Genomic DNA, 16,183 nt, shown 5'->3' with positions numbered 1-16,183 from the left:
AGCGGATATTGTTCGTCATCAACGGCTTGGTTGATTATGACTTTGTAGTCACCGCATACTCAAACAGTTTTGTCGACCTTGGGTATGGCCACAAATGGCGTTGCCCAGTTGCTCTGGTCTGTCTTCACAAGTACTCCATTCCACTCCAACGGTCGAGTTCCTCCTCCACTTGTTGCTTTATAGACAATAGACAATAGGTGCAGGAGTAGGCCATTCAGCCCTTCGAGCAGAGAATTCCACACCTTCACCACTCTCTGACTGAAAAAGTTCTTCCTCATCTCCGTTCTAAATGGCCTACCCCTTATTCTTAAACTGTGGCCCCTTGTTCTGGACTCCCCCAACATTGGGAACATGTTTCCTGCCTCGTGTCCAATCCCCTAATTATATTATATGTTTCAATAAGATCCCCCCTCATCCTTCTAAATTCCAGTGTATACAAGCCCAATCGCTCCAGCCTTTCAACATACGACAGTCCCGCCATTCCGGGAATTAACCTAGTGAACCTACGCTGCACGCCCTCCATAGCAAGAATATCCTTCCTCAAATTTGGAGACCAAAACTGCACACAGTACTCCAGGTGCGGCCTCACCAGGGCCCAGTACAACTGTAGAAGGACCTCTTTGCTCCTATACTCAACTCCTCTTGTTACGAAGGCCAACATTCCATTGGCTTTCTTCACTGCCTGCTGTACCTGCATGCTTCCTTTCATTGACTGATGCACTAGGACACCCAGATCTCGTTGAACTCCCCCTCCTCCTAACTTGACACCATTCAGATAATAATCTGCCTTTCTATTCTTACTTCCAAAGTGAATAACCTCACACTTATCTACATTAAACTGCATCTGCCATGTATCCGCCCACTCACACAACCTGTCCAAGTCACCCTGCAGCCTTATTGCATCTTCCTCACAATTCACACTACCCCCCAGCTTAGTATCATCTGCAAATTTGCTAATGGTACTTTTAATCCCTTCGTCTAAGTCATTAATGTATATTGTAAATAGCTGGGGTCCCAGCACCGAACCTTGCGGTACCCCACTGGTCACTGCCTGCCATTCCGAAAGGGCCCCATTTATCCCCACTCTTTGCTTTCTGTCTGTCAACCAATTTTCTATCCATGTCAGTACCCTACCCCCAATACCATGTGCCCTAATTTTGCCCACTAATCTCCTATGTGGGACCTTGTCGAAGGCTTTCTGAAAGTCGAGGTACACCACATCCACTGACTCTCCCCTGTCAATTTTCCTAGTTACATCCTCAAAAAATTCCAGTAGATTTGTCAAGCATGATTTCCCCTTTGTAAATCCATGCTGACTCGGAATGATCCCGTTACTGCTATCCAAATGCTCAGCAATTTCGTCTTTTATAATTGACTCCAGCATCTTCCCCACCACTGATGTCAGACTAACTGGTCTATAATTACCCGTTTTCTCTCTCCCTCCTTTCTTAAAAAGTGGGATAACATTTGCTATCCTCCAATCCACAGGAACTGATCCTGAATCTATAGAACATTGAAAAATGATCTCCAATGCTTCCACTATTTCTATAGCCACCTCCTTAAGTACCCTGGGATGCAGACCATCAGGCCCTGGGGATTTATCAGCCTTCAGTCCCATCAGTCTACCCAAAACCATTTCCTGCCTAATGTGGATTTCCTTCAGTTCCTCCATCACCCTAGGTTCTCCGGCCCCTAGAACATTTGGGAGATTGTGTGTATCTTCCTCAGTGAAGACAGATCCAAAGTAACGGTTTAACTCGTCTGCCATTTCTTTGTTCCCCATAATAAATTCCCCTGTTTCTGTCTTCAAGGGACCCACATTTGCCTTGACTATTTTTTTCCTCTTCACGTACCTAAAAAAACTTTTGCTATCCTCCTTTATATTATTGGCTAGTTTACCCTCGTACCTCATCTTTTCTCCCTGTATTGCCTTTTTAGTTAACTTTTGTTGCTCTTTAAAAGAGTCCCAATCCTCTGTCTTCCCACTCTTCTTTGCTATGTTATACTTCCTTAATTTTTATGTTGTCCCTGACTTCCCTTGTCAGCCACAGGTGTCTCTTACTCCCCTTAGAGTCTTTCCACCTCTTTGGAATAAATTGATCCTGCAACCTCTGCATTATTCCCAGGAATACCTGCCATTGCTGTTCTACCGTCTTCCCTGCTAGGGCCTCCTTCCAGTCAATTTTGGCCAGCTCCTGCCTCATGCCTCTGTAATCCCCTTTGCTATACTGTAATACCGACACTTCCGATTTTCCCTTCTGCCTTTCCATTTGCAGAGTAAAACTTATCATGTTGTGATCACTGCCTCCTAATGGCTCTTTTACCTCTAGTCCCCTTATCAGATCAGGATCATTACACAACACTAAATCCAGAATTGCCTTCTCCCTGGTAGGCTCCAGTACAAGCTGTTCTAAGAATCCATCTCGATGGCACTCTACAAACTCTCTTTCCTGGGATCCATTTCCAACCTGATTTTCCCAGTCTACCTGCATGTTGAAATCTCCCATAACCACCGTAGCATTACACTTTTGACACGCCAATTTTATCTCCTGATTCAACTTGCACCCTATGTCGAGGCTACTGTTTGGGGGCCTATAGATAACTCCCATTAGGGTCTTTTTACCCTTACAATTTCTCATTTCTATCCATACTGATTCAACATCTCCTGATTCTATGTCACCCCTTGCAAGGGAATGAATATCATTCCTTACCATCAGAGCAACCCCACCCCCTCTGCCCACCTGTCTGTCTTTTCTATACGTTGTGTACCCCTGAATATTCAGTTCCCAGCCCTGGTCCTCTTGTAGCCATGTCTCAGTGATCCCTACAACATCATACTTGCCCATGACTAACTGAGCGTCAAGCTCATCCACTTTATTTTTTATACTACGCGCATTTAAGTACAACACTTTAACTTCTGTATTCACCTCCCCTCTCACATCGGTCACAATTGGCCCTGCCCTTAATTTCTTTCCCCTCTAGAACTTCTGTTCCCATTCTTCCGAGAGTCTTTTGCAATATCTCCTGTATTCCCTTTTTTTTACCTCATCTTCATATTCACAATTTGTCAACCCCTCCCCCCCCCACCACTTAGTTTAAAGCCACAGGTGTCACACTAGCAAACCTGCCTGCCAGAATATTTGTCCCCCTGCTGTTAAGATGTAACCCGCCCTTTTGTACAAGTCACCCCTAGCCCAGAAGAGATCCCAGTGGTCCAGAAATCTAAATCCCTGCTCTCTGCACCAGCCCCTCAGCCATAAATTCATACCCTCTATCTCTCTGTTCCTGGCCTCACCAGCACGAGGTACCGGTAGCAGTCCAGAGATAACCACCTTCGACGTCCTACTTCTCAGTGTTTTTCCCAACTCTCTAAACTCCCGCTGTAGCACCTCCTTCCTCTTCCGCCCGACGTCATTCGTGCCCACATGCACAACGACTTCAGGTTGATCGCCTTCCCTCACTAGGATTTTCTGAAGCCGGTCCGTGATGTGTTGAACCCTGGCACCAGGGAGGCAACAGACCATCCTCAAGTCCCTCCTGCTGCCACAGAATCTTTTGTCCGTCCCTCGGACGATGGAGTCACTGACCACTACGGCTCTTCCTGACTTCGGTCTCCCCTGTCGAGTATCCTTGCCACTCGGACTGGAAACGTCTTCTGCCCCGACAGTTCCCAAGAGGGTATACCTATTTGCAATAGGCACAGCCACTGGGGTCTCCTGTAGTCCTCGTCCCCTCCCCCCTGAAACAGTCTCCCACCTTCGCTCGACCTGGGCCCTTGGCGTGACAGCCTCACAATAGGTCCTGTCGAGGAAACTCTCGCATTCCCGGATGGCCCTGAGGTCATCCAACTGCCTCTCCAACTTCACCACACGTCCCTTCAGGAGCTGCACCTGGACACAGTTCTTGCAGGTGTAGCTCCCAGAAACTCCAGCGACGTCCCTGTCTTCCCACATCCTGCAGGAAACACACTGCACCAACTTTTCCGCCATTACCTTGTGTCTGGCTTAAAACAATTGTAACCTCCTCCCCTCAGCCTCCTCGCCAAAGACTCGCACTTTTCTCACAGGGCACTTTTCTCACAGGGCACTTTTCTCACAGGGCACTTTTCTCACAGGGCACTTTTCTCACAGGGCACTTTTCTCACAGGGCACTTTTCTCACAGGGCACTTTTCTCACAGGGCACTTTTCTCACAGGGCACTTTTCTCACAGGGCACTTTTCTCACAGGGCACTTTTCTCACAGGGCAGCACCCGGACAGGGCTGCACCTTTTTGCAAGTCTTGCTTATATCACCAATTAAATTGCCTGATTGTCCAATTTACCAGACATCTCACTTAAATGATCAACCAATCCACGTATTCTCTTCTGACTGACTTATTACACTCTAACTCCCACTCACTTACAGCCAATGGTGGTCCTCTCTCCAACTTCCCGACCTTTACAGACTGATTAACAGTGCCCTATTGGCGCTCTTTTTAAACTGCCGTTTCTACCACTATTAACAGGTACTTACTTTCAGCCAATGGTCGTCCTCTCTCCAACTTCCCGACCTTTACAGACTGATTAACAGTGCCCTATTGGCGCTCTTTTTAAACTGCCGTTTCTACCACTATTAACAGGTACTTACTTTCAGCCAATGGTCGTCCTCTCTCCAACTTCCCGACCTTTACAGACTGATTAACAGTGCCCTATTGGCGCACTTTTTAAACTGCCGTTTCTACCACTATTAACAGGTACTTACTTTCAGCCAATGGTCGTCCTCTCTCCAACTTCCCGACCTTTACAGACTGATTAACAGTGCCCTATTGGCGCTCTTTTTAAACTGCCGTTTCTACCACTATTAACAGGTACTTACTTTCAGCCAATGGTCGTCCTCTCTCCAACTTCCCGACCTTTACAGACTGATTAACAGTGCCCTATTGGCGCTCTTTTTAAACTGCCGTTTCTATCACTATTAACAGGTACTTACTTTCAGCCAATGGTCGTCCTCTCTCCAACTTCCCGACCTTTACAGACCTTTAGCGCATATGGTACAGGTCTTGGTCGACAATACACAGTAAAAGGCCACTGCAGTCTGTGGTGGACGAAACTCGCGAGCATTCTTTGATGCCGTCTCCATTGTGGTAGCAATCTTGCATGTTTTCTCGAATGTAAGATCTGGAGTGTTTATAAGTTTGGACTGAATTCGTTCATCCACTAGACCACAAACAAATCTGTCGCATAGTGCGCATTTGAGAAAAGTTCCAAAGTTACAGTGCAAAGTTAAAATTTTCAATGCAACACTGTACTCACTGATTGTTTCATTCTGCTTCTGGTGTCTAGTACCGAATTTATAGCTTTCTGCAATTTCCAGAGGCTTTGGGTTGAAGTGCTCCTCCAACACAAAGCCTCTGGAAATTGCAGAAAGCTATAAATTCGTTGAATGCCACGTCTTTTGCCTTTATGGGCAAAAGGACATTCACGAATGTGCCGTACACTTCAGGACTGATCTCCGTGAGCAGAATCGCTTTCATGCGTTCGCAAACGGCCTTATTTATTGCAGTCACTACCTCTCATTCACCACTAATCTCCACTATGTTGTTTGCCGTGAAGAACATGTTTGCTCTTTCCATATAGGAGCTGAACGGTTCTCTACTTTTGTCGAAAGTGCCAAGGTTTCCGATGTAGCCTGTGGGCGCCGCCATCTTGTCCCTCTCTTTTTTTTTTTAAAGCATGAGGAAAGTCTGCTCAAAAAAAACAATTTCCTGTCTGTTCTTGTGTAGCAATATGCCTAAAACAGCTGTACAAAGGCTATACTAGCTTGAGGAACTCGACACGAAGAAAGACTCGGCCTCAAATCCTATACAATCCCATCTTCGTCGCCAATTTTGTTATAGACAATAGGTGCAGGAGTAGGCCATTCGGCCCTTCGAGCCAGCACCACCATTCAATGTGATCATGGCTGATCATTCTCAATCAGTACCCCGTTCCTGCCTTCTCCCCATACCCCCTGACTCCGCTATCCTTAAGAGCTCTATCTAGTTCTCTCTTGAATGCATTCAGAGACTTGGCCTCCACTGCCTTCTGAGGCAGTGAATTCCACAGATCTACAACTCTGACTGACAAAGTTTTTCCTCATCTCCGTTCTAAATGGCCTACCCCTTATTCTTAAACTGTGGCCCCTGGTTCTGGACTCCCCCAACATTGGGAACATGTTTCCTGCCTCTAACGTGTCGAAACTCTTAATAATCTTATGTTTCGATAAGATCCCCTCTCATCCTTCTAAATTCCAGTGTATACAAGCCTAGCCGCTCCAGTCTTTCAACATACGACAGTCCCACCATTCCGGGAATCAACCTAGTAAACCTACGGTGCACTCCCTCAATAGCATATATTCCGGACGGCAGAATGAAGAACTAGACTCGCACGTTAGTTGCCGGTATCATGTGCGTTTTTATTACCCAGCATTCCCTGCTTATATTGAACACCAACTCATTAACATAAAACATGGATGTGTATGAATATGTCACAAGGTGTTTTGGGATTTTTCTTTATTATAGAGAGAATTCTTCTGTCATCAGCTGTGGGGGTCTTCCTTGGCCTGCCAGTCCCTTTGTGATTAGTAAGCTCACCAGCGCTCTCTTTCATCTTAATGATGTTCCAAACAGTTGATTTTGGTAAGCCTAAGGTTCGGCTGATGTGTCTAACAGTTTTATTCTTGTTTCTTAGTCTCATAATGGCTTCTTTGATTTTCATTGGCACAACGTTGGTCCTCGTGTTGATAAACAGCAATAAAAGTTTCCAAAGGTGATGGAAAGACTGGGTGCTGAGAGCTCTCTTATACCTGCATTAAGGAGGCAATTAAACACGCCTGAGCAATTACAAACACCCATGAAGCCATGTGTCCCAAACATTATGTATAAGAAAATAACTGCAGATGCTGGTACAAATCGAAGGTATTTATTCACAAAATGCTGGAGTAACTCAGCAGGTCAGGCAGCATCTCGGGAGAGAAGGAATGGGTGACGTTTCGGATCGAGACCCTTCTTCAGACTGAAGACTTCTTCAGTCTGAAGAAGGGTCTCGATCCGAAACGTCACCCATTCCTTCTCACCCGAGATGCTGCCTGACCTGCTGAGTTACTCCAGCATTTTGTGACTAAATGTCCCAAACATTATGGTGCCTTGAAATGGAGGGACTATGTAATTTCTACATGGTGATTATAAAAATGGCCTTTATTAAAATCTAACAATATATTTTTTTCTATTACAAATCTCAAATCGTGGAGTACAGAGGCAAATAATTAAATGATGGGTCTTTGTCCCAAACATTCTGGAGGGCACTGTAAAAACACTCAGAGAATCCAAAGTGTTTCCGAGATTCACAGTACTTACAGCATTTTATATTCTCATGATGTAATGGTTACTTGTGGATTAGAAATAAATCATCATTGATCAATGTTTCTGTAACCTTTCATCTTTGTCTTTCCCCAGATTTAACTTTTACCTTATATTTCCGGTTGTTTTGAAAATCTCTCTCCCATATATCTAACAAATAGATACCATAGATGTCAATATCCCAGTAGAGAGAATTGATGGGGGTCTACTTATTAGACAAGGATATTCGTTAACTTCTGGGAGATTTGATGCTAAACACAGTGACAAAGAGCAGTTGTAACCTCAGGGTTGCAATGGATAATAACCTAGACAGAGCTGCAAACGACCATATCCCCCCCTCAACAGATAAGGAAACCTACTTTTCAGCAGAGTGTATTAGTTTTAGCTATTTTAATTAAGGTGTGCTGTGAAGGCAATATGCATTGACACATCTATTTATTACTGTCTATGCTGGCCATTTTTCCCCATCATGCCAAGTATGTGAGCTCTAGGGTTAAACAGACTATAACCTACTCATCTTCTTAATAATTTTCAAATTTCCGACAACAGGTATGAACATTGAATTCTCCAATATTAGGTAGCCCCCTCACTAACCCCGCTCTCTCTTAATCTCCCTCATCCCTCCCATGTGCCTCACCTGGACTTCTACCTATTTCTCCCACCCACCCACCCTCCCGCTCACTTTACTCCCTCGGGCTTTGCAATCCGTAACTCTTCAAACATGTCTCTCACCTTCCTTCCTTTCTTGTCTCTGGCCTTTGTTCCAACCATCAGCCTGTCAACATCACCCCCCACCTCCCCCCGTCACCTTACAATCGTACAATTAGTCTGAAGAAAGGTCTCCACTCGAAACCTCACCAATATCCATATTCTCCAGAGATGCTGCCTGACACACGGGGTTACTCCAGCATTTTGTGTCCTTTTGTTTATTAACCAGCATCTACAGTTCTTTGTCTCGAAATTGTTCAGCTCATATCACACAATCTCTAATTGCTACACAAAATATAGGTTTTACTTCTGTTAGGAGGCCAAGTTGCCGTTACCTTCCCCTGTGTGTTTCATAATTTAGATTTAAGCAATCCATGTTCAACTTCGGTTCCACTTCAATTAAAGTTAACATTGTGCATTCATTTTCTTACCTAAGAGCACAGGTGATCTTGAGTTTTAAGCATAAAGAAAAATTAAGAGAAAAGGCTGATGGTTAATTATGCCTTACACGGTCTAACAATAGAAGGTACATTTTAAATTTCTTCAGACTGACATTGTACTATCCAAAATAATGTTTAAAGACATTCTGCTAACTGGATTTGAATGTTCTACTATCCACAATAATGTTTGAAGACATTCTGCTAACTGGATTTGAATCCTCATTTCAAATGGAAGTCAAACCTATAAGCTCATAATATTTTACTCAGCAGTAAAATATTTGCATTTTTTGAAGAATTTATTTGGGGAAAAAAAAATTGTGACAATGTTGTACATGAATGGATTCATTGAGGAACAAATTCCAGTAAAAAACAGTATTTAACTTGCTAATTCCTGCAACTGTTAGCGAACAAAGTCATAATAATGTTTTGTGTTTAGTTTATAGAAAACCTAGAAAAATGTGACCATCTACTTGTCCTGAATTTGAACAATAATATGATTGAGAAAATTGAAAAATTGGACAAACAATTGAAGCTACGTGAACTTAGTCTTTCATATAATCGAATCAGGTGAGTAACAAAAGATGCATATATCCACAAAGTAAATGGAGAAACAAGATTAGACTATTAATTGAATGGAGCATTTTATATAAGTTAAAGACAAACAGTGATTTATTCACATAAGTAAGCCAAATGTCAAGATTTATTCTTAATAGTATGAATCATAGTTTTATTCTGTGGTGAATTATATTGGAAGTCTTTGCATACCTAATCAGCTGATACATTTCATGTCTTGACTCTTGCCAAAAAACAAAATCAACTTTTTCCTGCATATAGTAAAATTGAAGGTCTGGAGCACATGGTAAACCTTCAGAATCTGATGCTTGCTGGGAATTATATTGAACAAATTCCTGCATGGGTTGGAAAGAAGTTGCGATCTCTTCGTGTCCTCATCCTCAAACAGAACAATATTACATTGGTAGGTTAATTTCATTTATCAGTACCACAAGGCATTTTATTATTATTAATATTTTGAAAGTTTGAAGAAAAATCGGGTTAACGAGTATGTCATATTTGTCTGATACGGGTTAAGAGAAGATTATGTACTAGTTCGCTTTTACAGGATCCAGCTTTTAAGAAATCTGCTAGGTCTCAATTTTAAGATTGAAACAACCATTGCAGTGTTGAAAATCTGAAGGAAATGCTGAAAAAAGACAGGTCAGGACATATGTGGAAAAACAAGTAACATTTTGGGTAACTGATCATAACCATTTCATTGCATTGATGAAAGACCATTGACCTGAAATGTTAATTCTATCTGCACAATTCTAGCATTTTCTGTTTTGATTTCTCAGTGATATGATGCCACCTTGACCTGTTTCAAGGAAAATGGCAATTAAAAAAATGTGTAACTTCAGATAATGTGAGTTGGGCAGTGAGATCTAATGATGCAAAATTTAATGCCAAACTTTATGAGGCACATGAATCTCCAATTATCGGGAGTGCTTTATTTCTTCATTATATTTTGATCACAGTCCTGGCCATAACATTTCCGTTTAGAGTTGTTTGCAATATGAAAATGTTGTTTCTGTTTAGATAAAAATAATAATTTCATTGATTTCATAGCTTCGCATTTGATGTTCTTCCTGTGGATGATCTAATATTTTTTCTGTTTTGACTTAGCTTCAAGATATATCCAAACTGAAATCTTTGAAAGAGTTGACTTCACTAATCCTGACAGATAATCCTTTAGCTAGTCTTCCACATTACCGACAGTATGTCATATATCACTTGCGCTCTTTAAACTACTTGGATGGCCAGCCAATAACTTTCCAGGAAAGGCAAGAGGCTCATGATCGATTTCATTTAGGTAAAATCATATATTATTTTATGCTAATAGTAATTCTATTTTATTTTAAATTCTTTCATACGATTTAAATGTCATTGGCAATGCTAATAATTTATTGTCCATCACTTATTATCCCAGAACTGAAAAGACATTAAAAATGCAACTACATTGGTAGTCTGGAGTTGTAGGAGGGCAGATACTTTGGATCTGTCTTCACTGAGGAAGATACACACAATCTCCCAAATGTTCTAGGGGCTGGAGAACCTAGGGTGATGGAGGAACTGAAGGAAATCCACATTAGGCAGGAAATGGTTTTGGGTAGACTGATGGGACTGAAGGCTGATAAATCCCCAGGGCCTGATGGTCTGCATCCCAGAGTACTTAAGGAGGTGGCTCTAGAAATAGTGGAAGCATTGGAGATCATTTTTCAATGTTCTATAGATTCAGGATCAGTTCCTGTGGATTGGAGGATAGCAAATGTTATCCCACTTTTTAAGAAAGGAGGGAGAGAGAAAACGGGTAATTATAGACCAGTTAGTCTGACATCAGTGGTGGGGAAAATGCTGGAGTCAATTATAAAAGACGAAATTGCTGAGCATTTGGATAGCAGTAACGGGATCGTTCCGAGTCAGCATGGATTTACGAAGGGGAAATCATGCTTGACAAATCTACTGGAATTTTTTGAGGATGTAACTAGGAAAATTGACAAGGGAGAGTCAGTGGATGTGGTGTACCTCGACTTTCAGAAAGCCTTCGACAAGGTCCCACATAGGAGATTAGTGGGCAAAATTAGGGCACATGGTATTGGGGGTAGGGTACTGACATGGATAGAAAATTGGTTAACAGACAGAAAGCAAAGAGTGGGGATAAATGGGTCCCTTTCGGAATGGCAGGTAGTGACCAGTGGGGTACCACAAGGTTCGGTGCTGGGACCCCAGCTATTTACGATATACATTAATGACTTAGACGGAGGGATTAAAAGTACCATTAGCAAATTTGCAGATGATACTAAGTTGGGGGGTAGTGTGAATTGTGAGGAAGATGCAATAAGGCTGCAGGGTGACCTGGACAGGTTGTGTGAGTGGGCGGATACATGGCAGATGCAGTTTAATGTAGATAAGTGTGAGGTTATTCACTTTGGAAGTAAGAATAGAAAGGCAGATTATTATCTGAATGGTGTCAAGTTAGGAGGAGGGGGAGTTCAACGAGATCTGGGTGTCCTAGTGCATCAGTCAATGAAAGGAAGCATGCAGGTTCAGCAGGCAGTGAAGAAAGCCAATGGAATGTTGGCCTTCGTAACAAGAGGAGTTGAGTATAGGAGCAAAGAGGTCCTTCTACAGTTGTACCGGGCCCTGGTGAGACCGCACCTGGAGTACTGTGTGCAGTTTTGGTCTCCAAATTTGAGGAAGGATATTCTTGCTATGGAGGGCGTGCAGCGTAGGTTCACTAGATTAATTCCCGGAATGGCGGGACTGTCGTATGTTGAAAGGCTGGAGCGATTGGGCTTGTATACACTGGAATTTAGAAGGATGAGGGGGGATCTTATTGAAACATATAAGATAATTAGGGGATTGGACACATTAGAGGCAGATAACATGTTCCCAATGTTGGGGGAGTCCAGAACAAGGGGCCACAGTTTGAGAATAAGGGGTAGGCCATTTAGAACGGAGATGAGGAAGAACTTTTTCAGTCAGAGGGTGGTGAAGGTGTGGAATTCTCTGCCTCAGAAGGCAGTGGAGGCCAGTTCGTTGGATGCTTTCAAGAGAGAGCTGGATAGAGCTCTTAAGGATAGCGGAGTGAGGGGGTATGGGGAGAAGGCAGGAACGGGGTACTGATTGATAGTGATCAGCCATGATCGCATTGAATGGCGGTGCTGGCTCGAAGGGCTGAATGGCCTACTCCTGCACCTATTGTCTATTGTCTATTGTCTATATCCCTCTTGAAGATAATAAGGTTTTACAATATTTTCAGGGTCATCATTCTTACTACTCGCTTTTTTTTAAAAAATTGATATCTAAATTTTGTGGTGGAATAGAATGCTAAGCCTCAGGTGTTAGTTTTAGTAATACTGGCAATTCCCAAGTTATGTAAGAATTCAAGGGCGGCACAAAGGCACAGCAGTAAAGTTGCTGCCTTACAGCGCCAGAGACCCAGGTTCGATTCTGACTATGGGTGCTGTCTATACAGAGTTTGCATGTTCTCCCTGTGACCGCGTGGCTTTTCTCTGGGTGCTGCGGTTTCCTCCCACATTCCAAAAGCATGCGGGTTTGTAGCTTAATTGGCTTCCGTAAATTGTCCTATAGTGTAGGGTTGAACTAGTGTATTGTTGGTCAGCACAGGTTCGGTGGGCCGAAGGCCTGCTTCCACACTGTATCTCTAAACTAAACTAAACTAAGTTCTGTTCCTGAGGACTGTCTGTGAACTAATTTCTCCCCGGTTCATTTGATATAGCTACCTATACTGTATTGCTCTCCATCCACTTGCTATAATTATTGTATCATCATTCTTACATCTCCGTGGAATGTCACTTTGCCTTGGTGGAGAAGCTTGTGTGGTCCTGAGATCCTGAGAACGATGCCGTCTGGAGCTATGCTCCTGGTAGGGTCACCCATGGCGATAAGGTCGAGGAGGAGGTCCCTGACAAAGAGCAATCTAACCAAGACCTCAACGGTGAAACAGGCGGAGGATGATGGCTGACTTTAGTGGAGCGTCACAACGGCTGGGAAGGTGGATGCCGTGGGCAGGTGCTATAGACGGGAAGGTAGACGCTCCCGCCCCCACGAGTCTCGGCCAGGTGAGGCTCTGCAGTCCAACTAACAGAGGGAAAACTGATCTAAAACCTCCACTGCCTTGTGGCCATACCCAGTCATGGAAAAGGCTCCGGGAGTAAACCTCAAGAAAAATCCGGAGTCGGAGTCCCTAAGGCAGTTTGTTGTTGTTTACAACCTCGTTCTGGCAGCTTCTGCGACGGCGCTAGTGCCAAACTAACGGCTCTGCTGTTCCTTTGGATCGATCAGCGACATGGAGAGGGGGGACGTGCCGCATGGGCAACAGCCTGTCCATCATATGACATCGCCCAGGCTTGTATCCGACCACACATCGACCCTGCTCTAGCCGAGGTTTGGAACAAGCAGCTAACAACCAGGATGTATCACCCCTGGTCAACCATGACCGAGGGAGGCCTTAGCCTTAAGTCTTACACTACCCATATTCTTTATCCAGTCACTAATAGGAACCAAGAACCAGAGGACAACAGTTTAAGATGAGAGGGGAAAGATTTAATAGGAACCTGGGGGGCAACTTTTTTACAAAGAGCGGTTGGTAAACTGCCAGAGGAGGTAGTTGAGGCAGGTACTATCACAACATTTATAAGACACTTGGACATATGAATAGGAAAGATTTAGAAGGATATATGGGCTGAATGCAGGCAGGTTTCCCTAGTGTGGATGGTTGGCATGGGTAAGTTGGGCCGAAGGACCTTTTTCTATGCTGTATGACTATTAATGAATACCAGGAAACATTTTCTTATTATTGTCTTGAAAATACTTTAAAAATTCATGGGAGAATTAGCATAAAGTTGTATTTCCATAAGTCTGATTGTCTGTAACCCAGGGTGTCTCTGGATAACCAATATGGCGATCAGTAGACGGGTAGAAATGTATCCTTGATCACACAAGGACTAATTGTGTGATATGCTACGTGAAATGCACTACATTTCTAAAATTTGGTTTCATTTACTTCATTGGAATAAAATTTCAGAAGCGGAATAAAATATAGTCTTTAATAAGTCACACGTTGCCGCCTTTAATATGTCATGGTTGTCGGGACAAATTTTCAGCCCTATATTTGTACGCCAAAATAACAAAGATATGATGCCAATTTACTTGATGTGCTCTTGAGCATTTGTTTCTAGTTTCAGGTTTTCAAGAATTATCAATTTATAAAATGAATCCCTTATGCTTTGTGAATTGCTCAAAAATGAATTTTTGATATTGTAAAAGTGGATTGAGAAGAGTCAGTGAGCTAAATTGTTATTACTGTGCAGACATCCATCTGTTTTTAATTGTTTCAGTTGGGTTTCTAACACTTCATACATACAATTTATATTAAATCCAGAAGTAATAATTAGCACAATAAATAAAACAAGGCACTAAATGACAAAAAAAAAGAATAACCAAAAAAGCAATTTGGAGTGAAGAAGTAAAAAGAAACAGGAAGACAACAACAGTTGTGCACACCCAATCTCATCGGCAACAATTCCCAACCCTTCCCAATACAGAACAGTGCTAGTTCACAGTTCACTACTTCAAGCAGCAACTAAGATCACCTTCCACAAATATCAAAACAGCCATCCCATATCCGTGTTGGCCCTCAACAAGCCAGAGAAAATTTAGTTGATCATTCTTATTGGCTCATTTGTTTTTGTTGTGTCAATGCAGAGGAACTAGAGAATCTTGAGAAGGAACTTGAAAGGAAGAAGAAAGAGATTGAATTGTTAGAACAGAAGCAATCCGAAACAATGGAGAATGTCAAAAGCCAAGAACAACTGAACAAGTCACTTCAGCTGGAACACCAACGAGAGAAGAACAGCTGCAAAAATCTAGAGAGAGAGGTGGAGACCAAGAATGAGCTGGTATGTTTGAGTTAAGAATAATACTTAATTAGGCAGTAATTAAAAAGGGAATGTGCTATTGGGGGAAAAAAACATGTAATGGAGTGGATTTAACAGATGTAGAATCTAAACATTATTCCCTTATCATGTAACTATACACTGTAAATGGATCGGTGGTAATCATGTATTGTCTTTCTGCTGACTGGTTAGCACACCATAAAAGCTTTTCACTGTACACGTGATAATCAACTAAACTGAACTGAGCTGACTATTGATGTTGAAATGTTTTAATTTTATGCTCAATTTACAAAATGTTCTGAGTGGCTGATACCCAATTCAAATTTCTGGGGTTTTAAATGTCATAGTTTTTAAAAAGTATTGTGTAAATTTCTAGAAGAAGAAAATGTTGTGCAGCCAATTTGCACTGGTTTCCCACCAAAATATGATGATAACAAATTTATGGTTCTTTGGAACAGTGGAAAAGCAACAGTGGCTAAAGGCTTGGCATGTCGGGCCGTATTGCTGAATGCACTGAGACAGAGTAAAATTACAATTGCAAAGTTTAGGACCTTTTAAGGTCGGCAGACCCAAGGTTTAGGGCGGCATGGTGGTGCAGTGGTAGAGTTGCTGCCTTGCAGCGCTAGAAACACTGGTTCGATCTTGACTACTGTTGTCAATATACATTAATGATTTAGATGAAAGGATTAAAAGTAACATTAGCAAATTTGCAGATGAAACAAAGCTGGGTGGCAATGTGAACTGAGGTGGATGCTTTGAGGATGTAGGGTGACTTGGGCAGGTTGGGTGAGTGGGCAGATGCATGGAGGATGCAGTTTAATGTAGATACATGTGAGGTTGTATACTTTGGTAGCAAGAACAGGAAGACAGATTATTATCTGAATGGTGTCAAGTTAGGAAAAGGGGACTTCAGTCACTGAAAGTAAGCATGCAGGTATAGCAGGCAGTGAAGAAAGCTAATGGCATGTTGGCCTTCATAACGAGAGGAGTTGAGTATAGGAGCAAAGAGGTCCTTCTGCAGTTGTACAGGGCCCTGGTGAGACCACTCCTGGAGTACTGTGTGCAGTTTTGGTCTCTACATTTGAGGACAGATATTCTTGCTATTGAGGGGGTGCAGCGTAGGTTCATGAGGTTAATTCCCAGGATGGCTGGACTGTCATATGTTGAAAGAATGGAGCGACTGG

The 16,183-nt window shown here is 42.7% G+C and overlaps 1 protein-coding gene across 7 annotated transcripts in view; it reads left to right on the top strand.

Moving 5' to 3' along the window:
* The window catches only part of cntrl (centriolin), a 152,043-nt gene that overhangs the window by 10,229 nt on the left and 125,631 nt on the right, over positions 1 to 16,183 (top strand). For 6 of the 7 annotated variants that reach the window (XM_078425889.1, XM_078425890.1, XM_078425886.1 and 3 more), the window contains 4 exons: positions 8,960 to 9,090; positions 9,358 to 9,499; positions 10,204 to 10,390; positions 14,809 to 15,002. In XM_078425889.1, coding sequence (XP_078282015.1) covers positions 8,960 to 9,090; positions 9,358 to 9,499; positions 10,204 to 10,390; positions 14,809 to 15,002 — 654 coding nt within the window. The remainder of the gene's footprint in view (positions 1 to 8,959; positions 9,091 to 9,357; positions 9,500 to 10,203; positions 10,391 to 14,808; positions 15,003 to 16,183) is intronic. The other variant, XM_078425892.1, reaches the window with a different exon arrangement.

Source organism: Rhinoraja longicauda, chromosome 31, assembly GCF_053455715.1.
Source record: "Rhinoraja longicauda isolate Sanriku21f chromosome 31, sRhiLon1.1, whole genome shotgun sequence".
In the NCBI taxonomy this organism is placed as follows: Eukaryota; Metazoa; Chordata; class Chondrichthyes; order Rajiformes; family Arhynchobatidae; genus Rhinoraja; species Rhinoraja longicauda.
The sequence above is the reverse complement of the archived record's forward strand: the minus strand, read 5'-3'. Positions and strand labels throughout refer to the sequence as shown.